Source organism: Anser brachyrhynchus (genome assembly GCF_964034855.1).
Source record: "Anser brachyrhynchus genome assembly, chromosome: 31".
In the NCBI taxonomy this organism is placed as follows: Eukaryota; Metazoa; Chordata; class Aves; order Anseriformes; family Anatidae; genus Anser; species Anser brachyrhynchus.
The window spans coordinates 584,580-610,668 of record NC_137724.1 but is presented as its reverse complement, the minus strand read 5'-3'; the positions used below and the strand labels follow the sequence as shown (position 1 = coordinate 610,668).

At 49.1% G+C, this 26,089-nt stretch overlaps 3 protein-coding genes and 1 long non-coding RNA gene across 5 annotated transcripts in view; 2 read left to right on the top strand and 2 right to left on the bottom strand.

Annotated features, from left to right (window-relative positions):
* The window catches only part of LOC308184351 (olfactory receptor 14C36-like), a 154,542-nt gene extending 142,013 nt beyond the window's left edge, over positions 1–12,529 (top strand). Inside the window, exon 2 of the mRNA XM_080571406.1 lies at positions 12,425–12,529. The gene's annotated coding sequence lies outside the window, so the exon portion shown is untranslated. The remainder of the gene's footprint in view (positions 1–12,424) is intronic.
* Positions 1–26,089, top strand: part of LOC308184368 — a 342,195-nt gene that overhangs the window by 284,945 nt on the left and 31,161 nt on the right. The gene's annotated exons all lie outside the window — the stretch shown is intronic.
* LOC308184362 (olfactory receptor 6E1-like) lies at positions 3,688–6,078 on the bottom strand. Its single transcript, XM_080571417.1, has one exon. It carries the CDS (start codon positions 4,650–4,652, stop codon positions 3,807–3,809), a length of 846 nt encoding a protein of 281 aa, XP_080427543.1. The 5' UTR covers positions 4,653–6,078; the 3' UTR covers positions 3,688–3,806.
* Positions 12,720–26,089, bottom strand: part of LOC308184342 (olfactory receptor 14A16-like) — a 30,502-nt gene continuing 17,132 nt past the window's right edge. Inside the window, exons 1-2 of one of the 2 annotated variants that reach the window (XM_080571398.1) lie at positions 16,109–16,529; positions 12,720–15,241 (exon numbers count right to left, since the gene is read on the bottom strand). In XM_080571398.1, coding sequence (XP_080427524.1) covers positions 14,261–15,223 — 963 coding nt within the window. In that variant the 5' untranslated portion in view covers positions 15,224–15,241; positions 16,109–16,529 and the 3' untranslated portion in view covers positions 12,720–14,260. Of the gene's footprint in view, positions 15,242–16,108; positions 16,530–26,089 lie in introns of those variants that run through there. The other variant, XM_080571397.1, reaches the window with a different exon arrangement.

Here is a 26,089-nt window from a genome sequence, read left to right as displayed (position 1 = left end):
TTAGGAGTAAGCATCCGTCTGCTCAAGAAAGGGGATATGGTGGATACACACCCTATGCCACCCTGTGATTTTTCCCTATGTGACCATGTCAAGGAAATGAGAAAAGGGTATGGGAAATCTGCCTCGACCCTAGAGGCACGGGTACGTGTGTTGCAAGGAAAAACAATCACAAAACGGGGGTTCTTCCAGGAAAATTGCTGCTCCAATTTCCATGAATACCATGACCAGAACTAGAAGGGCCCTGCCTCCAGCTAGGTGGAGGGACAACCAGCTTTATTGGACTGTGTGGATTTGATGGCCTGACACATCAGATCCACAAGAGTATAAGGCTCTAATGGACACCAGTGCAAAGTGTATCATAATGGCACCAAGCTATAAAGGGGCAGATCCTATTTGTATTTCTGGAGTGACGGGGGTTCCCAGCTGGTAACTGTATTGGAGGCTGAAGTGAGTCTAACTGGGAAGGAGTGGCAAAAGGACCCCATTGGGACTGGCCTGGAGGCTCCATGCATCCTTGGAATAGGATGAGGGAGGGTACTTCAAAGATCCAAAAGGGTTCCAGTGGGTTTTTGGCATATCTTCCTTGGAGATGGAGGACATTAAATAGCTGTCTGCCTTGACCTGGTCCCTCTCAGGACCATTCCTTTGTGGAGTTGATGAGGATCAAAGAACAGCAGGTACTGATGGCTACCCCAGTGGTGCACTGGTGGCAACATCTCACTAACTGAGATTCCCTGATTCCCATCCATGAGCTGGTTGAAGTGGAGAGCCAAGGGGTGATGTTCTGGTTACAGCTAAGATAGAGTTAATTTTCCTCCTAGTAGCTGGTAGGGTGCTATGTTTTGGATTAGGATGAGAAGAGTGCTGATAACATGCCGATGTTTTAATTGTTACAGAGCAGCGCTTACACTAAGCCAAGGACTTTTCAGCTTCTTGCTCTGTCCTGCCAGCGGGCAAGCTAGGGGTGCAGCAGGAGCTGGGAGGGGACAGACCCAGGACAGCTGAACCAAACTGGCCAAAGGAGTATTCCATACCATCTGACGTCATGCTAAACAATATATAGGGGTGGCTAGCTGGGGTGGGGGGGCAACTCCTCAGGGATAGGCTGGGCATCTGTCAGCGGGTGGTGAGCAATTGCATTGTGCATCACTTGTTTTGTACACATTATTATTATTAGTACTATTATTATTATTATTTTCCTGTCTTAATAAACTGTCTTTATCTCAACCCATAGGCTTCACTTTCCTGTTTCTCTTCCCCATCCCAGAGAGGGAGGGGGGTGGGTGAGCGAATGGCTGTGTGGTATTTAGCTGCTGACTGGGTTAAATCACAACAGGTGACTCGCTCACCCTTTAATAGTCCCATATGGCCAGTGTGAATGGCTGAGGGAGAGTGGAGACTAACAGTGGACTATCATGGCCTGAATGAAATCATGCCACCACTGAGTGCTGCAGTGCCAGACATGGTAGAACTTCCATACGAACTTGAATCACAGAAAGCCAAGCAGTACGATACGAGTGATATCACTAATGTGTTTTTTCTCAATCTCTTTGATATCGGAGTGAAAGAGAGAGTTTGCTTTACCTTGTAGGGCCATCCAATCCACCTGGAATTGACTGTTCCAGGGGTGGAAACACAGCTCTACCATTTGCCATGGACTGATCCAGACTGCACTGAACAGGGGGAAGATCCTGAATACCTGCACTATATTGATGATAATGTAGTGTGAGATGACACAGGAGCAGAAGTTTTTGAGGAAACAAAGAGAATAATCCGAATCCTTCTGAAAATCAGTTTTGCCTTAAAACAAAATACAATCAAATACAAAACACAATACAAACCTGTACAGGAGATCCAATTTATTATACTTTTAGAGTACTTTTCCAGAAGTTATGCAGGAGAGATGGGATCGCTTCTCTTAAGAGCTCTAAAAGTTATGTTCAAGTCTTAAGCCTGAACTGTCTCTTTTCCTTCAGTTTTCCATCTTAATTTAAAGTTTTGACCACCGCATTGAATATCTCCAGCTTTTGCAAGAGTTTTGAAGCTTGAAGATACGGTGCCTTTCTAGTTTTTAATATCCTTCTATCTTTTTCATACTGTGCTTTCAGGGCTCCTATCTGTTTCTCAGCATCCTGGGTTTGACCTGTACAGCAGGACAGTTGACATTAGTAATCTGTTTTCATGGCTCAGATCTCTTCCACTTCAATATTCAGGTTCTCTCTTTTCCTGGTACTTTTTCCTCTTAATCCATTTATTTTTTGGCAGTAGATCTCACCTGTGCTGGCAATAAACTGCACTTCGGTCAGTTTTCTCTTGCCCTTTTGTCTTTCCACTCTTTTCAGCCTTGCTGCACCTATGTCATATACAGAGATGGTTTTGTGCCCAGCAGGCACACACTCTGGCAGCCCGAGAGAGCTGAGGCTGCTGTAGCTCCATGTCCCTGGGTTCAACCCGAGCAGGGCAGAGCATATACTCCTGGAAGACACACACACAAGCCTCTCCGGCTGAGCAGGACGGAGACACATTAGTGGGAAACGTAAAGTGGTTTTGTGTATGCGTGCATGCTTGTGTGTGTGTGCAAGGTGGATCCCTCCAGCAGCTGGGCTCAGACACTCAGCCTCCCCAGGACATGTCCCTGGCTCCCATTCTCTCCACTTGAGGGCATCTGAACAGGACCTCTGACACCCTGGTTCTAGTCCAGTTGCTGCACTCAGCCCCATGTACACACACCATGTGTCCCTACAGCCCTTGGCAGCAACCCCCTTAGTATATTGTGATGCAGAGAGCTGCTGCCAGTGGCTCACCTTCATGGGTTTCCTTCCTGGACATTGGGGTGGTGGTCTACCCAAGGCAGTCCTGGAAGGAGCTGGGAGAAGATCTTGGTTCCGCAGGAGCCTGTGACTTGGGTTCCCACCTGCCATTGTGCTTTGTGCTCGTCTGGGCTCATGGAGATGGGCTCTTGTTGAGCTGGGGGCTCTCCTGTGCTGGGCCTGGAAGCAGCCAGGGCAGGGCATGAACTGAATTACTCGTTCTGCCACCGCTTCCCTGGGCCTTCCTTTTGCATGCAGATGCACTTCTTATCATGCAGCCTAACACAATCCAGAAGGAACATAAACCTCCAGAGGCATCTTCATGTGGAGGTCACATATATGTGATTGTCCTGGTTCCACCTAGGACAGAGTTAATTTTTCCTCATAGTAGCAGGTGGGGTGCTATGTTTTGAATTAGGATGAGAAGAGCGCTGATAACATGCTGATGTTTTAATTGTTGCAGAGCAGTGTTTACACCAGGCCAAGGACTTGTCGGCTTCTCGTTCTGTCCTGCCAGCGAGCAGGCTAGGGGTGCAGCAGGAGCTGGGAGGGGACAGACCCAGGACAGCTGACCCAAACTGGCCAAAGGGGTATTCCATACCATCTGACATCATGCTAAACAATATATAGGGGTGGCTGGCCTGGGTGGGGGGCGGCTGCTCGGGGATAGGCTGGGCATCGGTCAGCGGGTGGTGAGCAATTGCATTGTGCATCACTTGTTTCTTACACATTATTATTATTAATACTATTATCATTTTCACTATTATTATTATTATTGTTATTATTATATTCCTGTCTTAATAAACTGTCTTTATCTCAACTCACAGGCTTCACTTTCCCGTTTCTCTCCCCCATCCCAGAGAAGGAGGGGGGGAGGGTGAGTGAACGGCTGTGTGGTGTTTAGCTGCCAGCCGGGTTAAACCACAACAGTGATGGTGGTATTACGTAAGATATGGCAGGAGAGAACTCAAATTGCTCTTCAGAAATGCATCACGATTAGGGGAAAAGCTGTGCTGTTGCACGGGCAATGACTTCCTTCAGAGCCAGCATCACAGCCTTGTTTCTAAGACTGTAGATGATTGGGTTTAAGAATGGGTACAGGACAGTGTTCAGCAAAGCTACACTTCTGTTGGTCTCCAAAGAAACATGTCCTGTGGGACGTGCGTAGAGAGCAATGCAGCTTCCATAGGCAATGGCCAAGGTGGTGAGATGGGAAGAACATGTAGCAAAAGCTTTTTTCCTCCCAGAGGCTGCTGGCATTTGTAGAATACAGAGAAAGATGCTTGTGTAAGATGCCAGAGTTAAACACAAGGAAGACAGCACGATAAACAATATGAAAATCGAGTCTATTTTCCAAAGCAGGCTGGTGTCAGAACAGGAAAGTTGGAATAAGTGGGTGTTGTCACAAAAAAAATGCTCAATCTTGTTTGAACCACAGAAAGTGAGCTTTGAGAGCAGCACCAGGCGGTAACTCAAGAATGTGAAGCCCGTGACCCAAACAGCAGCAACCAGGTGGATGCAGAGCCGATGCTTCATGATGGCAGCATAGCGCAAAGGCTGACAGATCGCAACGTAACGGTCAAAGGACATGACAACAAGGAGAGCAAACTCTGCAGCACCCAGGGCAAAATAGAAAGAGGACTGGGCAAAGCAGCCACCTACTGAGATTGTTCTCCTGCCAGAGCTAAGAATCACCAACAATTTGGTGCTTGTGGAGGACGTAAACCAGATTTCCAGGAATGCCAGGTTGCCAGTGAAAAAGTACATGGGGGTTTGCAGGTGGTTATCCACACACACCAGGAAAATGATGGCTGCATTCCCCATCACCATTGTCAGGTACATGAGTAGAAGGAGCAGGCAGAGAAATAGCTGTAGCCTTTGATCAAGCCCTGAGAAGCCTGAGAGGATGAATTCAGAAACGACAGTTCCATTGTCTGTTCACATGCCCAATTTCCATTCATCCTGCTGAGGCAGGAACATGGCAAAACCAAGTACAGTAATTTCATGGTCTGGACAGAAGGCTATCTCCTTCCTTCTCTCTTTCCTTGCTTGCAGGCTTCCCATACAACAGAGAGATACTGGCTTTTCTGTTTCACATATCAGCTAGAGTACTCTGGGAATTTCTTGTCTTCTTTCCAACTTTGTCCATCAGCCACAAATGATTCTTTCTCAAGAACACAGGGCTAACAAGGGGTTGTTAGTGATTGCACCCCGTTCCTGGGAAAGTCCACATTCACTCAGAACAATTGCAAACATCCATCATAACAATGTTTCAAAAGGAAATCTCATGTACTGCGCAAATACCTTCTATAACATAGGTGCTAAACCATCAATTCGAATATGTACATTGAAAGTTATTCTCTCTCCTCTTCAGTACTTGCCTTTTTGGACTAGCAACATCTGGGGATCCCTTGCTTGACTTCCAAATAAGAAAATTTCAAGTACATCTTTTGTAATGCCCTGATTACTTCTATGTCATCTTCCCTTGTTTCTTTAGGAAAGAGGGAAAATGGGGACCAAGTGTGGCTTACATTTTTTAGTACTCTTAATTAAGGCCAAAATTCATATGGTCCCACCAGGTCAGTGGAAACGGATCTGTCACACAATCTCATCTGACCTCATTCTGTGCCAAAATACAGTTGTTTCCAAACAGTTGCTCTTCTCTCCTACTATCAAATGTCCTGACCTAAATGCCTTACTTTTCTGAGAGCTGGAAAAATCTTGTCATCTTCAAAAGTTTAAGGATGGTCCTTGTTGTACAAAGAGGAAGCGCCTAAAAAAAGCAAAGTGCCAAGTACTATTGTGTAGGCTTATATTTCAGTTGTCTAAAAGTCATATCCTGGAGGCTGAGCAATTTAACTTACTCCCATCCTGTCAATGCTGAGAGAGAGAAGAGCATCTGAAAGAGATCCCTCACCTTTATTTTGCATGGTAGTTCTAGGCTGGGACGACCCAGCCACGAGCACTTTCTCTTGTCTCCATTGACTGTTGGGGGAGCCTTGGGAGAACAAGTTCTCACAGGCACCAGGAGTGAAGTAGATGAAACTCTTTACTCAAGTCTCAAGTCTCTGATTATTTTAGTAAATTATTCTCTTCTGTAAATCAAACTACTCCTCTAACAGGAACATAAAGAAAACTAAAACAAAAACCACAAGAGAAATTTATTTAATAAAGATGGAAATTTTCCCCTTCACCTTTCCCTATGTGTTTAGACATAGAAAGGATCAGAGCACATGACTACAAAAAGAGAACACCTCAAAACGTAAAGGTGGAGGAGGAGATGATGGGTTAGAAGCCGTGAAGTGGTTTCTCTGTGGGCTGTATTGTCCCCTCAGAACCTGTCCCAGGACAGAATGGGTCCACTTAGGCAGTAAAATGGGAAGCTCAGAAACAGGGAGTACTCCATGTTTGCATGGACATTTCAGCCTGGGACTTGGGCTGCTCTTAGACCCCAAGTGCCCCTCCTTGCTCTTTGCCTCTAGACTGGCAAAGGGAAATCTCTGCACTGGCTTCATCTGGAAAACTTGTTGAGATTAACCCATTAGCTGTAATTGTTTTAGCAAAAGCTCAAGCCCAGTCACCAACAGCAATATGTTGTGGTTTAGCCCTGACAATCAGCTAAGCCCTGAGGGGATCTGATCAAAGACCATTTCCCATGCAATGAGGTAAAATAAGAATGGGAGGCATTGATAGGAAACAAGTCCGGTCAGTCACATCAATCACAGAATCACAAAAACAAAAAGATTTGGGTTTGAAGGGACCTTAAAGATCATCTATTTCCAATTGCCCTGCTATAGGCAGGGACAACTTCCACTAGACCAGGTTGCTCAAAGCCCCATCCAACCTGGCCTTGATGAATTCCAGGGGTAAGGCACCCACACCTCCTCTGATCAATCAGTTCTAGTGCCTCACCACCCTCAGAGAAAATAATTTCTTCTGAATATCCAATCTAAATCTACCCTCTTTTAGTTTAAAAGCTACCTCTGCTCTGACTGGAAATGCAGGTTGGGGAGACCCACTGGGCACAGCTGTTTGTGCTGCTGCTGCTAAGGACAAGAGATATGGATCCCGATCTGTCTCAGGAGCCTCACACTGAAATGTAGGTGCACGGGGTTCACATCCAAGCCTGATACATGAACTCCTTATCCTGGTGGTGATACTCAGGGACGAGGAGCACTCTTTTGTCAGCACTCTGGGAGGCAGTGCACAGCAGCTGTCCCAGTCCCTGTCTTTTCTACCTCCTGCAGCCAATGTCAATGAGGGACAGTCACCTTAAAGGCCTATGTCATGCTCTTCTGATCCATGCAGAGGTTTCAGATACCCAAAGGCACCAGAAATGTCCCCAGAAACCATTGTCCAGGCTATCCCATCCATTTTTATTCACAGACTCTCATCTGCATGGTACCTCTCCTCCAGCTGGACTCCACCCATCCCAGATAATTGCATTGCCATAGAAGGTCTCGGTGGGCTGCATCAGCTCACTGCTTTGGAAACTTGTTTGTCCATGTTTCATCTGGGCCATTGTTCATGGTGGGGACGGAGAGAAGCTCCTTTCCTCTTCTTGCCTCCCACCTGGCTGCTTCATCTGGATGAAACTTCAGCTGATGAGCTGCAGGCCAGAGAAAAGTCTTGTGTCTCCAGAGAAAGATTCTCATCAGCCAAAGAGTTCATCCAGCAAAGATCTGCATGGGTTGTGTTTGTTGAAATTTGGGAAACAGAGTACTAAAATTGTGCTCTCCAATGGGCTAAAGCAGCCCTGTGTTTCAATTCTCCTCTCTCCATGGCGGAAGGATTTTGCCAGCTGGCACTGAGCAAACTATTATATATTTTAAGTGTGTTCCTTGATGTTATAGCAAGAAATAGATATATAATTAAAAGCATTACATACGTTTATATATCTAAAAGATTTCCTTGGTTTTATTACATTCTTTAAAGTTCGTCATCAGATAAGGGAAGAGCTACCGATGCCATCTACGTGGACTTGTGTGAGGCTTTTGATATGGTCTCCTACAACACACTCCATTAAACTGGAGGAATACGGGTTTGATGGACTGACTGTTAGAGGGAGAAAAGAATTGAATAAATGGCCTCATCCAAAGAGTTATAGTCAATGTTTTAAGAACCAAGCGGAAACCAGTAAGGAGTGGTATCACTTAAGGGTTCATGCAGGGCCCTACTATTAATACCATCATTACCACCATGGAGAGTGAGATTGAGTACACCCTCAGCAAGTTTTCAGTTGACACCAGGCTGAGTGGTGCAGCTGACATGCAAGTGGGAAGGAATGCCATCCAGAGGGACCTAGACACACTTGACAAGTTTACTCATGAGAAACTCCTGAAATTCAGCAACGCCAAGTGCAAGGTGCTACACCTAGGTAATGGAAAGCCCCACTCTCCATATAAATTTGGGGATGAATAGATTGTGAGACTGCCTGCTGAGAGGGACTTGTACTGGTGTACTCCAAAAGACAAAGATCTGGCTATCAGCTGGCAGTGTGCATTTGCAGTCCAGAAAGCGAACATCATGCATTGTATGAGAAGAAGAGAGACCAGCAGGTCGAGGGGGGTGATTGCTTTATTTGTCTCCTTCCTAGAGAGTCCCCACCAGCAGTGCTGCATCCAGCTCTGGGATCCCCAATGCAAAAAAAAAGGCATAGAGCTGTTAGGGTGGCTGAAGAGGAAGGCCATGAAAATGATCAGAGAGCTGGAAGATTTCCCATGCAAAGAAAAGCTGAGAGAGTTGGGGTTGTTTAACCTAGAGAAGGCACCTTCAGCAACAACGGAGGCCTTATTGCTGCCTTATTGCTGCCTTTTCATAGAATCACAGAATGGCTTGGTTTGGAAGGGGTCTCATCTAGTTCCAACCCCCCTGTAATAGGAAAGGATGCTACCCATTAGATCAGGTTGCCCAGGGCCTCATCTAACCTCATCTTGAACACCTCTATGAACAAGGCATCCACAAGCTTTCTGGGCAACATGTTCCAGTGCCTCACCACCCTCTGAGGGGAGAATTTCCTCCTAACCTCTAATCTAAATTTCCCCTCTTTTAGTTTGAAGCCACTCCCCTTTGTCCTGTCATTATCCAATTGAGCAAGGAGTTGCTCCCCATCTTTTTTATAAGTCCCTTTCAAGTACAGAAATCTGCAATGAGTTCCCCCCAGAGCCTTATGAGGGTCTGTAGTGACAAGACAAGGCGTCATGCTTTTGAGCTGTAAAAGCTGATTTAGATTGGATATAAGGAGATATTTTTACAGTGAGAGTAGTGAGACATTAGAGCGTTTCCCAGAGAAGCTGTGGATTCCCCATCACTAGAAGTGTTCAAAGTCAGGTTGGAAGGGCCTTTGAACAACCTGATGTAGTGACAGATGCCCCTGCCCATGACAGAGGGATTGGATTGGATGATCTTAGAGTCCTGTTCCAGCACAAACCTTTCCAAGATTCTTTCATTCTTTGATTCTACTATTCCATGATCTAGTCATTGCTTGGGGTTTCAGAGAGTCCGAAGTTTCCATTTCCATATGTAGACTAGAAGTATATTTAGGAAAGTCCTGAACTTTATTTTTACACAATCTTTCATGTCTACAGACTAGGGAAAACAAAAAAAACAAACAAAAAAAGTGGTTATAACTTGTGGGAGATGAGCTTCATTGGGTACAGCATGGAACTAGCAAACACTTAAGAGAGTGTGCTTTATTGATTATTAAGCTTTCTCATACTTTATTTTAGTTTGCTTGCAATTAAGAATCATACTTCTCTACCTGTGTGCAACCTGTTCTCTAAGGAAAGCAGGAGGGAGTTGGGACAGAGAACTACAAGGTGCAACTGCAGAATTCAGTGGAGAAGTCTGATGTCAGGAGAAGTGATGCAAGTCCTAGCGGATCAATGAGAGAAATGGTGCGAGACTGGGAGGAGAGGAGCAAGGTTGTCTGTACAGTGTCAAACTTCTCCTACCTGTCCAGACCTACTTAAGAGACTCTGTGTCTTAAGAAAGGCTTTCTGTGCCTTAATAAGGCCCAAGGTGTAGTTGCAGACAAGTTTATCAACATCAGCTCCTGAGAGGAGACTGATGAAATCTCTCAGAAAGCCAAAGTCAGAAGCCAAACCCCAAAGTCCTTCAAAGCATTGATTGGTCCTGCTGAGGGCCATTACTGACAAAGCCCCATGGACTCCTTAGGGAAGGTAATTGGAGGCCATGATTACAGGTAGGCCAAGGCTCTGTGCAGGTGTCTGTGAGGCTGAGAAAATACTGGCTTTGTTTCATCAAGCAGAAAGGCCAAGCTTTGCTTGCAGCTCTGGACAGAGAGGTCCCGTCCCTCATGTGGGGCTCTGGGCTCTTCCTCAGGCAGTGGCATGTGGGGTATGCAGTGCCAAGTGAAAGACAGTGGTGTGACATCCCCTGGCCTCTGTCAGGAGTTGCGAAGAGGAGATGAGGCCCCAGTTGTATCATCTTGTTAAAAAACAATGTCTCCTCCTAGGCCTTGGTGGCAGGGAGACCTGCCATAGCCCAGGGGACAAGAGCTTGGCTTTCTTGGCTATGTCTAGCCTTGCCAGTGCCCTTGTGCATTGCCACCACTGGCTGTCCTATGCTGTCCCACACCTTTCCCTTTTTCCCTGTAGGCTACAAACATCCATCTTGCTTTCCTACCTGGCACTCACATGGGAATTGCTGTGCCTTTATTGACATCTGTATCCTCTCCAGCTGTGCCCTGAAGCACAAACACATGGACTGATTATAGATTCCTTCCAGGTGTCCTCTGACACAATATTGCACACCCCTTCCACTCACTTATCTTCCCTCTCACGTCCACCCCCATCACCGAAGCTTCCCTTTGAAGCAGGTTTTCTCTCACATGCTGTTTCCCATGATCAAGGAAAGTTCCAACATCTCAGAAACAATCCTTCACACATGGTTCCACACCCATCAGCCTTCCTGGGGCCCGCCAGCTGACCAGATGGAAGGAACCTCGCTATGGGTGAGCAATTGGCTAACGGGCAGGGCCCAAAGGGTTATAGTAAATGGGGCTGCGTCAGGCTGGCGGGCGGTCACCAGTGGTGTCCCTCAAGGCTCCATTTTAGGGCGGGTACTTTTCAATATTTTTATAAACGATCTGGATGTAGGAATAGAAGGTATTTTGAGCAAGTTTGCTGATGACACCAAACTTGGAGGAGTTGTGGACTCGAATGAGGGTGGAAAGGCCTTGCAGAGGGATCTGGATAGGTTAGAGAGCTGGGCGATCACCAACCGCATGAAGTTCAATAAGAGCAAGTGCCGGGTCCTGCACCTGGGACGGGGAAACCCTGGCTGCACGTACAGACTGGGCGATGAGACGCTAGAGAGCAGCCTAGAAGAGAGGGATCTGGGGGTCGTGGTTGACAGCAAGTTGAATATGAGCCAGCAGTGTGCCCTGGCGGCCAGGAGGGCCAACCGTGTCCTGGGGTGCATCAAGCACGGCATCGCTAGTAGGTCAAGGGAGGTGATTGTCCCGCTCTACTCTGCGCTGGTGCGGCCTCACCTCGAGTACTGTGTGCAGTTCTGGGCACCACAGTATAAAAAGGACATGAAACTGTTGGAGAGTGTCCAGAGGAGGGCTACAAAGATGGTGAAAGGCCTGGAGGGGAAGACGTACGAGGAACGGCTGAGGTCACTGGGCCTGTTCAGCCTGGAGAAGAGGAGGCTGAGGGGAGACCTCATCACAGTCTACAACTTCCTCGTAGGGGGGTGTCGAGAGGCAGGAGACCTTTTCTCCATTAACACCAGTGACAGGACCCGCGGGAACGGGGTTAAGCTGAGGCAGGGGAAATTTAGGCTCGACATCAGGAGGGGGTTCTTCACAGAGAGGGTGGTTGCACACTGGAACAGGCTCCCCAGGGAAGTGGTCACTGCACCGAGCCTGTCTGAATTTAAGAAGAGATTGGACTGTGCACTTAGTCACATGGTCTGAACTTTTGGGTAGACCTGTGCGGTATCAAGAGTTGGACTTGATGATCCTTAAGGGTCCCTTCCAACTCAGGATATTCTATGATTCTATGATTCTATGATCTTCCAGGCCATGTGGCCTTCCTGCTGGCCTTTCAGCTCCTCAGAAAGACACAACTAAGCCACACGCCTGCTGCTCCCCAGTCATGTACTCAGGCACAAGAGACTTGACAACCCACAGTCAAGGCCACTATTTCATGGGCATTTCAGGTACTCGAGCAGAGGGCATCACACAAGCACCATGCCAGCCAGGTGCCTTCTGCTGGCCTGCGAGAGATGCTGGTAAATGTGATCCTAAAAGCCCATCTGGCAGCCAGGAGTCAAGGGCTGACCTGGCAGCTACTTCAGAAAGATGGGATCTCCCACTCCCATGCACCTTCTCATGGCCTTTCAGCTTCTCTGGTGGACAGGGTAGACCTATGTGCAAGGTCTATTAGGTACAAGGGCAGGAGTGACTTTGAAATAGATTTACACTCTTTGCATGTCAGTGGCTCCCCAGTTCCTTATGACAGCTAACATGACACCCCCATAGAGCAGCCATGTGCCTGGAAGTGGCTTCTCAGGTCCTTAGGCAGAAGTGCCCCGACACCCACCTGCACAGCCATGGGCCTCCTGCTGCCTTCTGAGGTCCTGAGGCACAGATTCACAGATTCACAGATTTCTCTAGGTTGGAAGAGACCTCAAGATCATCGAGTCCAACCTCCGACCTAACACTAAGTACTCCACTAAACCATATCCCTAAGCTCTACATCAGCACAGCTGACCTCAGCAGAGCATCCCCACCCATCTCCTTCTTGAGTCCTATGACCTGACCAGATCCATGTCACCTCACCTGCCTCTTCCAAGACCAAGTGATTGCTGCAGGACATCCTAAGCCCTTCCCAGCCTCATGGGGCCAAAACCCACCACTTACATGATAGGAGTGTAGGAATGAGAGATTTGAGGATTAGCTGTTCAAGATAGAGTTTAGGGATTAGATCTTGCCTTCCAGGTTTAGGGACTAGGTAGAGTCTTAGAGGGAGAGTTGGGTGTTCTGCTTTGGGTACCCAGCCAGGGTTTAGGGTAGCATCTAAATTTTTGGTTAGGAATGTATTAAATGCTTTTTTATGGCATGGGGGTTGTTGTTAAGGCTGGCAATTTAATGCTAGGGATTAAGGTATATGGAATAGAGAGAGCGATAGGTTAAAAATAATGGAAACAGGTGATGTGGATGGGGCTGGACTTCAAAGTAGGATTTGAGGCTGGAGATTAGAGAAGTGGATTCCCTCAATCCACTTTTCAGGTTCCTGGTTAGAAATATAGCCAGGACGTAACATGAATATTTTCCCAGTGAGTGTTGCAGAAGCATCAGCCTTACCTGAACCCTTCTCACCTCTTCAAAATCTTTCCTTCTGTTAGCCAAGACTCTCTTCTCTTCCCCAGGTCTCCCATGTTTATTCTTCTGGCTTTCCCGTGACCTCCCCAAATGTGTCACCCTGTCAGGTGACCTCGCAGCCAGCACCCACAGGGACACAAGGAGCTGTTGTGCTCTGAAGACCTCTTCCCTCCCCCTCTCCACCCCCCCCCCCCCCCTCCCACACCATTAGCACCGGGTGCAGGGGATGTCCTGCACAATCCCACAGGTACTCTGCCTGCCAACCAGCTCCTGCTTCAGAAGGCCTCCCACATGTCCAGACTCATTCTTCCTCATGCACCCTTAAGAAACTCCAGGGCATCCTGAAGCAAATGGCCACCCTGGTGTGGAAAAATGATTAAAGAACTGAAAATATATTTTAGGAACAAGTTGAGAACTCTACAGAGAAGTTGTTGCTGTGAAAGTCATAATGCCTAGCATTCCTTTATTCAGCTGTTTTCCTGGGGGACCATACCACCACGACAAGTCCATCTCTTTGCAATATCCATGAGAGCAGCTTTGGGAGAAGAGCTGAGCCTTCAGGCACTGCCCTCAGCACATCCCCTTTTATGCTGGAGATGCTGGTACGGAGCCAGCTGTGTTAGAGAAGTGCCCCTGGCCTGTCCCTGCCTGTGGACACAGGACTGCCCCACAGCAGCATGGTGAGCAAGCAACAAGAGCAATCAGTCCTCACAGCAACACAAGGGCTCTGAAGAGAGCATGGGAGGTGAAAGAGGGTGACTTAGGAAAGACCAAGCTGTTTGGCTCCCTGGCAGTGCTGTTGTGCCAGGATTCTTTTTCCCTCCACCTCTGCACACAGCCAAGTCCCCCTGCAGCTCCACCACAGGTCTCCAAGACAGGATCCCAGGCAAACTCGTCACTGCAGGAGCCATCCTTTTATATGTCCTTTAAATGAACCTTGTTTACACCAAGACTCAGAGTCACATGAAACATTAGAGGGAGAAATAGAAGAGGAAGAAACAGGATTTTTTCATAGACAAAATATATCACAATTTAAGTAAAGCAAAAAGAAAATGAAAACGCACACTATATATGCCTTCGCCTTTAATAAGTTATTTTATGAGTGATATGCAGAAGACAGGCAGTTTACTGCTTCTGAAAAACATCCCATCATCAGTTTCCACACTGCATCCTTCAGCTCCTGGTTCCTCATGCTGTAGATGAGGGGGTTCACTGCTGGAGGCATCACTGAGTACAGAACTGCCAGCAAAAGATTCAGGGAGGAGGAGGACATGGAGGGGGGCTTCAGGTAGGAAAATATTGCAGTGCTGATGAACAGGGAGACCACAGCCAGGTGAGGGAGGCATGTGGAAAAGGCTTTGTGCTGGCCCTGCTCTGAGGCAATCCTCAGCACTGCCCTGAAGATCTGCACATAGGACAGCACAAGGAAAACAAAACATGCAAATAACAAACAGGCACTAACCACAAGAAGGCCAACTTCTCTGAGGTAGGCATCTGAGCAGGAGAGCTTGAGGATCTGGGGAATTTCACAGAAGAACTGGTCCAGGGCATTGCCTTGGCAGAGGGGAAGTGAAAAGGTACTGGCAGTGTGCAGCACAGCATAGAGAAAAGTACTGCCCCAGACAGCTGCTGCCATGTTGACACAAGTTCTGCTGTCCATTATTGTCCCATAGTGCAGGGGTTTGCAGATGGCAATGTAGCGGTCATAGGCCATGATGGTGAGAAGAAAAAACTCTGCTGTGAGAAAGAGAATAAAGAAAAAGACCTGGGTAGCACAACCTGCATAGGAAATGGCCCTGGTGTCCCAAAGGGAGCTGGCCATGGCTTTGGGGACAGTGGTGGTAATAGTACTGAGGTCGACGAAGGCGAGGTTGAGGAGGAAGAAGTGCATGGGGGTGTGGAGGTGGTGGTCGCAGGCTATGGCTGTGAGGATGAGGCCGTTGCCCAGGAGGGCAGCCAGGTAGATGCCCAGGAAGAGCCCAAAGTGCAGGAGCTGCAGCTCGTGCGCGTCTGCGAATGGCAGGAGGAGGAACTCGTTGGGGAAGCTGCTGTTGGACATTTGCTGCCTCTGGGTATGCTTGGCTCTCCATGGAGGAATTTAAAGAGACATGTTAGATAGTGTTTTCTGAGTAAAACCTAAACCAGGTTTCACTGAAATCCTCATCCTCAATCCTGCATCCTCAACAAGACACACTGACTCTTCCAGGGAAGAATACATGCTCCTGCCTGGAGCTCTTGTCTTGGTTTCCTAAGAGTGCCACAGAGAGGAGGCTAATCAACTTCGCTCTCTGGAAGGGTCAGTACTGCCCTTTAGGTACATGGTAAAGGGCAGCAGGAATGATCCATTTTCCTTGTTCTTCCTGTCCTCCATGGTAGCAGAATGGAAGCAGGTACTCCAGAGAGTGCTTTTCATTCAGGTAGCGTAGGCATTGGTCTTCCCTCTCAAGAATCTCCCTCAAAGATGTCCTCAGGGAGCTGTGGAGCTGTGAGCAGCCTGCCCCAGGCACCAGCCTCTGGGCATCAGCAACACCCTGCCCTGCCCTGCCCTGCCCTGATCAGGGGGCTCCTTCCATCACAGCTTCTCCCCACAGCGCCATGGGCAGCTCCCCAGGAAGGCTGGGTGCTGAGCCGGGCAGGCGGCAGAGGCCCTGCCCCGGCACACAGCCCCTGGGGCACAGCAGGGACCCTTCTCTGCACCACAGCCCTGGCCATCCCTGCCTGCACCCTGGCTGCACAGCTTGCAGCCAGACCCGCAAGAAGAAATCCTCATGTCCTGTCCCTCTGACAGCTTTGGCAGATAATCCCTGCTCTAGCGGTTTTCACTCCCCTCTTATACAAAAAAACTCTGAGAGTTCTTCTGAGAGCTCCCATAGGCTGTGGGATTTGCTAGCAAATCTGGAGATGGCACCAGGAACAACAGCTGTGCTGCCCTGCAGCCAGAGACTTACCCTGTTCAGGGCTGGGAAGATTTCTCCTGCAGTGAGCTCTCAGCATCCCCCCTCCACACTGCCTTTAACATCTCCCTCCCTTCTCTCAGCCGCCCTTGTCCCCTGCAGGCAGTGCCCCCAGCCCTGCTGCGCTGTGCAGAGGAGCTGCTCGTGGGCAGAGCTGTCTCTCTGTAGCACTGCCCGCTTGCCAGGAGCTCTCCTTGGACCCAGGAGCCCAGCCCAGCTCAGCAGCACAGGGAGCTCTTGACAAGTCCCTGGGCCTTCAGGGGAATCAACTTTGAAACAGACTGAAGTAATCATTTATATTCCTTCCCTCCACTGGAGAGGGACCACTGCCCTTCCTCATTTCAGAAGAGGTATGATGTCCAAGGATCACCTTTCCATGTCCTGGTTTCAGGCAGAACACCCACCCAAGGGTCTCCCTCCCCCTGCCAAGGGAAGGATTTCAGCTGAGTCAAACCAGGCATCTCATACTTTATTTGCAGTCCAGAAGCTAGAAGGGGGCTTAGCTGCCTCTCCCATGCCTCACAGAAGCCCACAGGAGTTGGGATTCCTCTTGTCTTGGTTCAGGTGGGCACAAATCAGGCAGCTCTATGTCAGCTGCTTGTCTCCCAGCACATTGAATGGAGACAGAGGCCAGGAGGGAGCTGGTCAGATGCAGACACCAGGTGACATTGGAGATGCCAGAGTGACATTTGAGTGACATTTGACGTGCCAAATTCCTCTGGGTCATAGAGATTTTATTATTGCATGTCCGATATAATATAGCTGTAGGCATTGCTCAATAGGAAAGAAATAAAAGGCTAGCTATGACCTGGTTGCCATCACTGAAACCTGGTGGGACCACTTCCATGACTGGAGTGCTGCAATGACTGGTTATAGGCTCTTTAGAAGAGACAGGCAGCACAGAACGGGTGGTGGTGTGGCTCTCTATATTAGAGAGTGTTTTGATGTTGTGGAACTCGAGTCTGGGAATGATAATGCTGAGTCCTTATGGGTTAGGGTCAGCGGGAAGGCCAAGAAGGAAGGAATCCTGGTGGGGATATCTTATAGACCGCCAAACCAGGATGAGGAGAGGGAGAGGTGTTCTACAAGCAGACTTTGAGCTGTTCAGGACACTGGTTAGCAGAGTCCCTTGGGAGGCAGTTCTGAAATGTTATTGCTGTTGAAGATAGCAAAAAATGTTTTTATAAATGCATAAACACAAAAAGGAGGACTAAGGAGAATCTCCATCCTTTGCTGGATGTTGGGGGAAACTTAGTGACAAGAGATGAGGAAAAGACTGAGGTCCTTAATGCCTTCTTTGCCTCTGTCTTTAGCAGCAAGACCAGTTGTTCTCTGGGTACCCAGCCCCCTGAGCTGGTGGAAGGGGATGGGGAGCAGAATGTGGCCCTCATAATCCACGAGGAAATGGTTGGCGACCTGCTAGAGCACTTAGATGTATGCAAGTCAGTAGGGTCAGATGGGATCCACCCAAGTACTGAGAGAACTGGCGGAAGAGCTGGCCAAGCCACTTTCCATCATCTATCATCTGTCCTGGCTATCAGGGGAGGTCCCTGTCAACTGGCGGCTAGCAAACGTGATGCCCATCTACAAGAAGGGCCGGAGGGTAGACCCGGGGAACTATAGGCCTGTTAGTTTGACCTCAGTGCCAGGGAAGCTTATTGAACAGGCTATCTAGAGTTTCATCACACGGCACTTGCAGGGAAACCAGGTGATCAGGCCCAGTCAGAATGGGTTTATGAAAGGTGGGTCCTGCTTAACATACCTGATCTCCTTCTATGACAAAGTGACGTGCTTAGTGGATGATGGAAAGGCTGTGGATGTGGTCTACCTTAACTTCAGTAAGGCTTTTGACACCTTTTCCCACAGCATTCTCCTGAAGAAATTCTCTGCTCATGGCTTGGACTGGTGTACACTTTGTTGGGTTTGAAACTCACTGGCTAGCTGGCCCCAAAGTGTTGTGGTGAATGAAGGACTCCACTAGTAACCAGCAGTTGGAGGCCGGTCACTAGTGGAGTCCTCCAGGGCTCAGTACTGGGGCCAGTTCTCTTCAATATCTTTATCGATGATCTTGATGAGGGGATCGAGAGCACCCTCAGTATGTTTGAAGATGACACCAAGTTAGGTGTGTGTCGATCTCCCTGAGGGTAGGAAGGCTCTGCAGGAGGATCTGGATAGGCTGGACGGATGGACTGAGGTCAACTGCATGAAGTTCAACAAGGCCAATTGCCAGGTCCTGTGTCTGGAGCGTAACAACCCCAAGCAGCGCTACAGGCTGGGAGATGAGTGGTTGGAAAGCTGCCTGACGGAGAAGGACCTGGGAGTACTGGTTGATAGTCGGCTGAATATGAGCCAGCAGTGTGCTCAGGTGGCCAAGAAGGCCAACAGCATCCTGACTTGCATAAGAAGCAGTGTGGCCAGCAGGTCTAATGAGGTGATTGTCCCCCTGTACTCGGCTCTGGTGAGGCCGCACCTTGAGTACTGTGTTCAGTTTTGGGCCCCTCACAACAAGAAGGACATGGAGGTGCTCGAGAGAGTCCAGAGAAGGGCATCGAAGCTGGGGAGGGGTCTGGAGAACAAGTCTGACGAGGAACGGCTGAGGGAGCTGGGGTTGTTTAGCCTCAAGAAGAGGAGGCTCAGGGGAGACCTTATTGCACTCTGCAGGTACCTTAAAGGAGGCTGTAGCGAGGTGGGCGTTCGTCTATTCTCCCACGTGCCTGGTGACAGGACAAGGGGGAATGGGCGAAAGCTGCGCCAGGGGAGGTTTAGGTTGGATTTTAGGAAAAAACTTCTTTATGGAAAGGGTTGTTAGGCATTGGAATGGGCTGCCCAGGGAAGTGGTTGACTCACCATCCCTGGAGGTCTTTAAAAGTCGTTCAGATGGAGAGCTTAGTGATATGGTTTAGTGGAGGACTTGTTAGTGTTAGGTCATAAGTTGGACTAGGTGATCTTGGAGGTTTCTTCCAACCTAGAGGATTCTGTGATTCTGTGGTAATGTCAGTTATTACAGGAATTGTCAATATTCTGTGTGTCTGTGTGTGTGTGTATGTTTATTTCAACTTTCTTTTTTTTAATTTGACTCATTTTGCAGATTAAAATTGTATTATTCATCCCATTTCCATTTCAGTATCTACACGTTCAGCATTGTTCAAAGACTCTGCACACAATGAGCCAGGCTCTCTGTGAACATAAACAAAAGAAAGGAGCCTGCACTGCCTTCTTTGTCTGACGTCCTTCCTCTGAGACCTGGTCTGGATCTGCAGGGGCAGTGCCTGTGTGCAGGGGTGCTGAGGAAAAGAGCCCCATCCCAGCAGCACGGCCAGGGAGCAGCAGCGCTTGGTGCCTGCAGAGCTGCTCTCTTGCCACTGCCGCCCTCTCCTGCTGAGCCCTGCTGGTGGGGTCAGGCCCGGCTGCTCCTGTAGCTTGGTGCCAGTGCTGCTGTGGGGCTGTGCTGGGACTGCAGGCAGGGACAGGCAGTGGGCACGGCAGTGGCACAGCTGGCCTCCACTTGCTGCAGCACTTCCCTCCTAAGAGGGGATCTCCTCCGGGCACTGCCTGAAGGCTGAGGCCTTCCTGCAAAGTTGCTGTCAAGAACAAGCCCAAGGAAGAGACTCCAAAGAGGCTCTGTGCTTTGCTGCTTTCCAGATGGGCTTGGTGTGGTGAGAGCAGAGTCCCAGCATGGAGTTTAGGGATCTGGGGCTGGTTCACAAGTTCCCTGTTAGTTGCTAGTGGATATTCAGCTGATGAATATTTCTAATTCCTAGACACTCGGGCTCCACAGAACATGATGGTGCTGATGGCAGATGAGTTTTTTTGTTTGTTTGTTTGTTTTTTCCCTGGAGGGAGCCAGGAGCTTCCAGGAGAGCCCAGGTGATCTGCAGGGGCAATATGAGCCTGGGAGACAACCGCAGAGCGTGAGCCTGTCCAAGGTGGACTGACCAGAGCTCAAGTGCTCCATGTGGTGTGAGCAGGCAAAGGAGAGATCTGCAGCCCCAGGGCATGCAGCAGCCCCAGCAAAAGAGTCTGGCGAGTGAATTGTTCCAGCCCTGGGGCAATGGCAGTGACCCCATGAGCTGGGTCTGCCTCCCAGCCTTCCCAGCACGGCCCTGCAGAGTGCCCCTGCGCCCCGGGCACCACAGCCCCCTCGCTCTGCAGAGCAGCACCGCCAGCTGGGGCTGGGGCTGGGGCTGGGAGGACGCTTCCCCTGAGTGTCTTCTAAGCCAGCTTCAGGCACATGGCTTCTGGACGTGAGCATGCTCCTCAGTGTGCACAGGGAGCTGAGAGACCACCAACAGGCACAGGGCTGAAACATTGCCTGCAAGATCCCTCCTGCCCTCGCACCCCACAGGAGTGGCATGGAACTGGCTCCTGTGCGCCAGAGAGGCTGGGAGTCCATCAGCAGTGCCATGGGCTTGAAGGATCACAACCAGCTCACTTCTACCTGGGCAGATTCTGGCCCAGGAAGGGGGTGTTTTGTAGGTATGGTATTAGGAGGGCAGTGGTGCCTCAGAAGCTCTAAGTCCAGTAGGAAGCAAATGGCTGTTAAATAGCCTGTGAGTTGACTTCTTTCTGAAGTAGCTGACAGGTCATCCCTTGACTCCTGGCTGGGATCTGTGAGCCTAAAGGAGGCTCACATCTGCTGGTCTCCATGACAGGCCAGCAGATGCACCTGCTTTGCACATAGTTTGTGAGATCCTTTCTTCCTAAGTACCTGGTAGGCCCATTGAGGAAGAGGTCTTGAAGAGGTGTTGTCATGTCAGAGGTTTCAGCTTTTGCCTCATTCATCCTTCAGGGCTGCTTTCAGTTTTCTACACAGAGGGGGCCACTGCCTCCCAGATGCCTGGGGGAACACAAAGCCTTCACAAGGCCATGGAAGAAGTTACCCTGAGTCCATAGGAGCCATTCTGGAACCAAAACGTGTAGGCAGGAAGTGCACTTTTGTGGTGTTGCAGAGCTGCTGAGCACATTGTGCAGGGTGCTCCGACAGCCTTTGTGTCCTTCTCCATGCTGGCTTAGGAGCTGCTTCTTTCTCAGGAACAGAGCAGCCAACAGAGGTGAGACACATACTCTGAGTTCATGAAAGCCATCAGAAAGCTGCCCCTAAGTAGATGACTGATATGGGGAAGGCAGGAGGAGCCTGGCCAGGAGAGATGTGAGATTTGGGGGAGGAAAGAGGAGCTTGGACAGCAGACGCTAATGATTTTGGAGAGGTAAGAATATTCAGGTAATGTTGATCTCACCATAAAGCTGACTTAAAGCAGTCATGTGAGGCCCTTACCCTATTTTAACCTGTTACGTTAATACCTAAGTCTAAATGCCTAAATGAGGAGATGGGTGGGAATGCTCTGATGAGCTCAGCTCTGCCTCAGGATCTCCTGCCCCAGCAGGACGAATGTGACTGTGGAAGGGACTGTGAGGTCACCTCTGTCTCTGCAGTTGATAGGGCAGCAGCAGGAACGTGTCACGGAAAGGGACTGTGAGGTCACTTCTGTCTGAAGTAGCTGGCAGGTCACACTTTCACCTAGGAACTGTACTTTTCAGCTGATATCTGCCAGTGGTCCTGGTAGTCCAGCAGAAGGCACCTAGTTGGCATGCTGACTGTGGGATCCCCTCTGCCTACATGCCCAGGAGGACCCATACAGAAAGAAGGCCTGAATATGGGTTGTACTGTCCCTTCTGCTCGAGTACTGAGTGGACAGCAGGAGGCACAAGGCTTGGTTGTGTCTACACAAGAAGCTGCAAGGCCAGCAGCAGGACCATGATTTGGAGGATGCTGGTGAGGTGACTTCTGGCTGGCTGGCTGACAGGCCGCAAGAAGGCCGATGGGTTGGGATGCCTACTTTAGAAGTGGTTTCCACCCTGATGGAGCTTTCTTTGGTAGTAGGAAAGAGCAGGAGAGAAAAAACTGCTACAAAGTGCACCTTGGAAGGTTGGCACTGGCCATGAAGAGGAAGAAATGTCCCTCAAAGGGTTGTGCTGTTGTGCCACAGGTCACACAAAGAGTGTCTGTGATCAGACCATGGCTTTGTGTTTCAAGGAACAGCTGGTGAGGGTTGACGAGACATCAGTGAAACCACGGAAATGCCGGGATGAGAGCAATGTGGTGAACAGAGGTGGGTGTCTGCAGCCTTCAAGGAAATAGGGCAAAGTGTGGGGCAGCATAGGGAAGCCTGGAGAGGACAAAGAGGTGGGTGCTGGCAAGAAGAGAAGGCCCCAACAGCCCTGACATTTTTGTCCCCTTGGATAGAGCTTCTGAGGAGATGAGATATAGTCATTGCAAGGGGGCTCATTGTTTTCTTGAGACCCTGTGCAGAGGCAGGGAGGTGTCATACCGCTGTTCTTCTCAGGGCATCACACTGCCCACCACATCCCACAGACCCCCAGGAAAAGCCCTGAGCCAGACATGGGGGTGCAGGATCTTCCCTCCCAGTGGCTGGAGTCAGGACCTGGCCCTTTTACTTCACCACAACAAACCCAGAGTTTTCTCAGCACAGTGCTTTGCCTATCTGTAAGCATGGCCTCCAATTTTCTGCCCTAACAAGTCCCTGAGGAGAATCTCTTGGTAACAGCCCTCAGTGGGGCCCATTAATACTCCAAGTCACTTCAACTTTTCCTTCTGACTTTACTTTCTCAAGCAATTGCATCATTCTCCTCTCAGTACCTGAGGTTCACAGACTGAGCACCAAAATCCACCATGGAATTTATTAAAATGCAGAAACTCCTAAGGAACCATATGTCTTCCATAGTTTTATTCAAGTCTTCAAGACTTGGACAACTAATTGGAGAGTTTTCATGGTGTAGTTAAGGGGGAAGATTTCAAAAAACACCTCATAAAAATCTTTTCTCATTTTAAAAGCTGAATTTTGTTGCATTTCAGCTTTGAGCATCTTTCTTCAATTGATATTAATCCAGGGCTTCTCCTATGGAGACGTCCACAGGGAGGAAAAGCAGACTCTTGAGGTCTGACAGTGCATGGACAACCTTGCTCCTCACCACCCCAACCCTGACATTTCTCTCATTGGCCACCTGGCACTTGCATCACTTTTCCTTACACCAGCCTTCTGCACTGAAGTCTGCAGCTGGATGTTACAGCCCCTTTGCACCAGCTCCCACCTGATTTCCTTAGAGACCTGGCTGCACACAGCCACAGAAGGGTTTTTCCTCATTTTCAAACAAACAACAGGAAAACATGCAGCAATTTTCCAAACAGCAAAACAAGCACCTCATCTGGAATGTCTTCAGTGGGGTTTACCTTCCCATAAGGATGACTGTAAATTAAGCACTTTATATTGATTGATAGGAAATTATAAGTATTAAGATTAACCTGGCTGGCACCTCAGCACCACACAGCTCACCCTCACCCCCCAAAAGCTCACGTGTTGAGTTAAGGACAGTTTGATAGGACAGAAAAAGGAGAGAGAATAATGATGATGATGATAATAATAATAATAATAGGTACAAAGCAAGCATGCACAATGCAATTGCTCACCACCTGCTGAACGATGCCCAGCCTGTGCCTCTGCAGTGGCCCCGTTGACCACGGCCAGCCTGCATCAGGATCCAGTGTGCCTGTCTCTTGACCTTATTTTTTTCAGTGCAAAATCATATTTCAGAAGGATTTGGTACATGTTCTTCCCTTTCTCAAGAACAGCCTCTGCTTTCTAACCCCACATAATGATGCCATCAATGTACTGCTGGTGTTCAAGAGCTTGCCCTGCTCCAGGGCGGTCTGAATCAGTCCATGGCATATAGTAGGGCTGTGTTTCCACCCCAGGGCAGTTGATTTCAGGTGGACTGGACTCCCTTCCAAATTAAAGCAAACTGTGACCTGCATGCTGCTGGCAAAGGAATGGAGAAAAATGCTTTAGGTATATCAATTGTGGCATAGCAGTAGGATGCCTTTGACTCCAGTTTGTATCGATGGGAGATATCATCAGGGATGCTGGGGATAAGGTACGGGATGACATGCCATCCCACTCATGCCAGATGAACACCAGAGCCAGCAAAGGATGCCCAGAGCCTAGAGAGGGAACAGAGCTTAACAGGAGAGCTCCCGCAGGCCCAGATGGATGAGTTAAAGTTGCCCCATCCAGAAAGGCAAACGCATTGGGAGCCCAACTCAAATGCCTCTATGTAAATGCACGCAGCATGGGGAATAACCAAGGGGAACTGGAGGTGTGTGTGCGGTTGCAGGGTTATGATCTCGTTGCAATGACTGAGACATGGCGGGACATCTCCCATGACCAGAATGTGGCCATGGACGGCTTTGTGATTTTAGTGAGGACAGGCCAGGAAGGCGAGGTGGTGGAGTTGCTCTTTATGTCAGTGAGCAACTGGAATGTATGCAGCTCTGCCTAGGTGGGGACAAAGTGCAAGTCGAGAACCTATGTGTGAGGATCAAAGGACAGGCCAACAGGGGTGACAGTGTGGTGGGTGTTTACTACAGGCCACCGGATCAGGAAGAGGAAGTGGATGAGGCCTTCTACAGGCAGCTGCAAGTTGCCTCACGTTCGGAGGCCCTGCTTCTTATGGGGGACTTAAACCATGCAGATATTTGCTGGGGAGACAACACAGCTCAGAACAAATGGTCCAGGAGGTTACTGCAGACGATTGTGAATAACTTCTTGATACAGGTGGTAGGTAAGCCAACAAGGAGAAGGGCGCTGCTGGACTTGGTGCTAGCAAACAGAGATGGTCTAGTTGGAAACATGAAGGTTGAGGGCAGTCTCGGCTGCAGTGATCATGATATGTTGGAATTCAAGATCCTGCGAGGAGGAATCAGGGCAAAAGGAGGACTGCAACCCTGGATTTCAAGAGAGTTATCTTTGACCTCTTCGGGGACCTAATTGGAATAATCCTCTGGGCCAGGGCCCGAGGGGAAAGGGGGTCCAGGAGAGCTGGCTAATATTCAAGCACCACTTCCTCCAAGCTCAGGGTTGGTGCATCCTTACAAGAAAGAATTCGAGGAAGGGAACAGGAGAACTGCATGGATGGGCAAGGAGGTCTTGGGAAAACAAACAGAAGAAGAAAACGTACATGATGTGGAAGAAGGAACAGACGACTTGGGTTGAATTTAGGAACATTGTCAGAGAATGCAGGGATGCAATGAGAAAGGCCAAGGCCCAGTTAGAATTAAATTTAGTGAGAGACATCAGGGATAACAGGAAGGGCTTCTTCAAATACATCAGCAGCAAAAGGAAGACTGAGGAAAATGTGAGTGCTCAGATAAAGGAGGTGGGTACCTTGGTGATGGCGGATACAGAGAAGGTGGAGTTACTGAATGCCTTCGTTGCTTTGGTCTTCAATGCTAAGGCTAGAACCCAAGCACTACTGAGCCTGGAAACAAGAGGGAAAACCTGGAGGGAAGAAGACTTTCCTCATGTTGAAGGGGATTGTCTTAGAAGTTATTTAGGCAAGGTAGACACCCAGAAACCTATGGATCGCAATGGGATGCACCTGAGAGTGTTGAGGGAACTGGCAGGCGTTATTGCTGAGCCACTCTCTATCATCTTCAAAATGTCTTGGAGGACAGGAGAGGTGCCTGAGGACTGGAAGAAAGCCAACATTACTCCAGTCTTCAAGGAGGGCAAGAAGGAAGGCCCAGGCAACTACAGGCCGGTCATCCTCACCTCCATCCCTGGAAAGGTGATGGAGCAGCTCATCCTTGAGGCCATCTCTAAGCACATGGAGGAAAAGAAGGTGATCAGAAGCAGTCACCATGGATTCATCAAAGGGAAGTTGGGTTTAACCCACCTGGTAGCCTTCTACAATGAGATGACTGGATGGATGGATGGATGAGGGGAGAGCAGTGGATGTTGTCTACCGTGACTGCAGCAAGGCTTTTGACACTGTCTCCCATAACATCCTCCTGGGCAAGCTCTGGAACTGTGGGATCCATGAGTGCACAGTGGGGTGAATCGAGAACTGCCTGGATGGCAGAGCTCTGTGTTGTGCTCAACAGTGTCAAGTCTAGT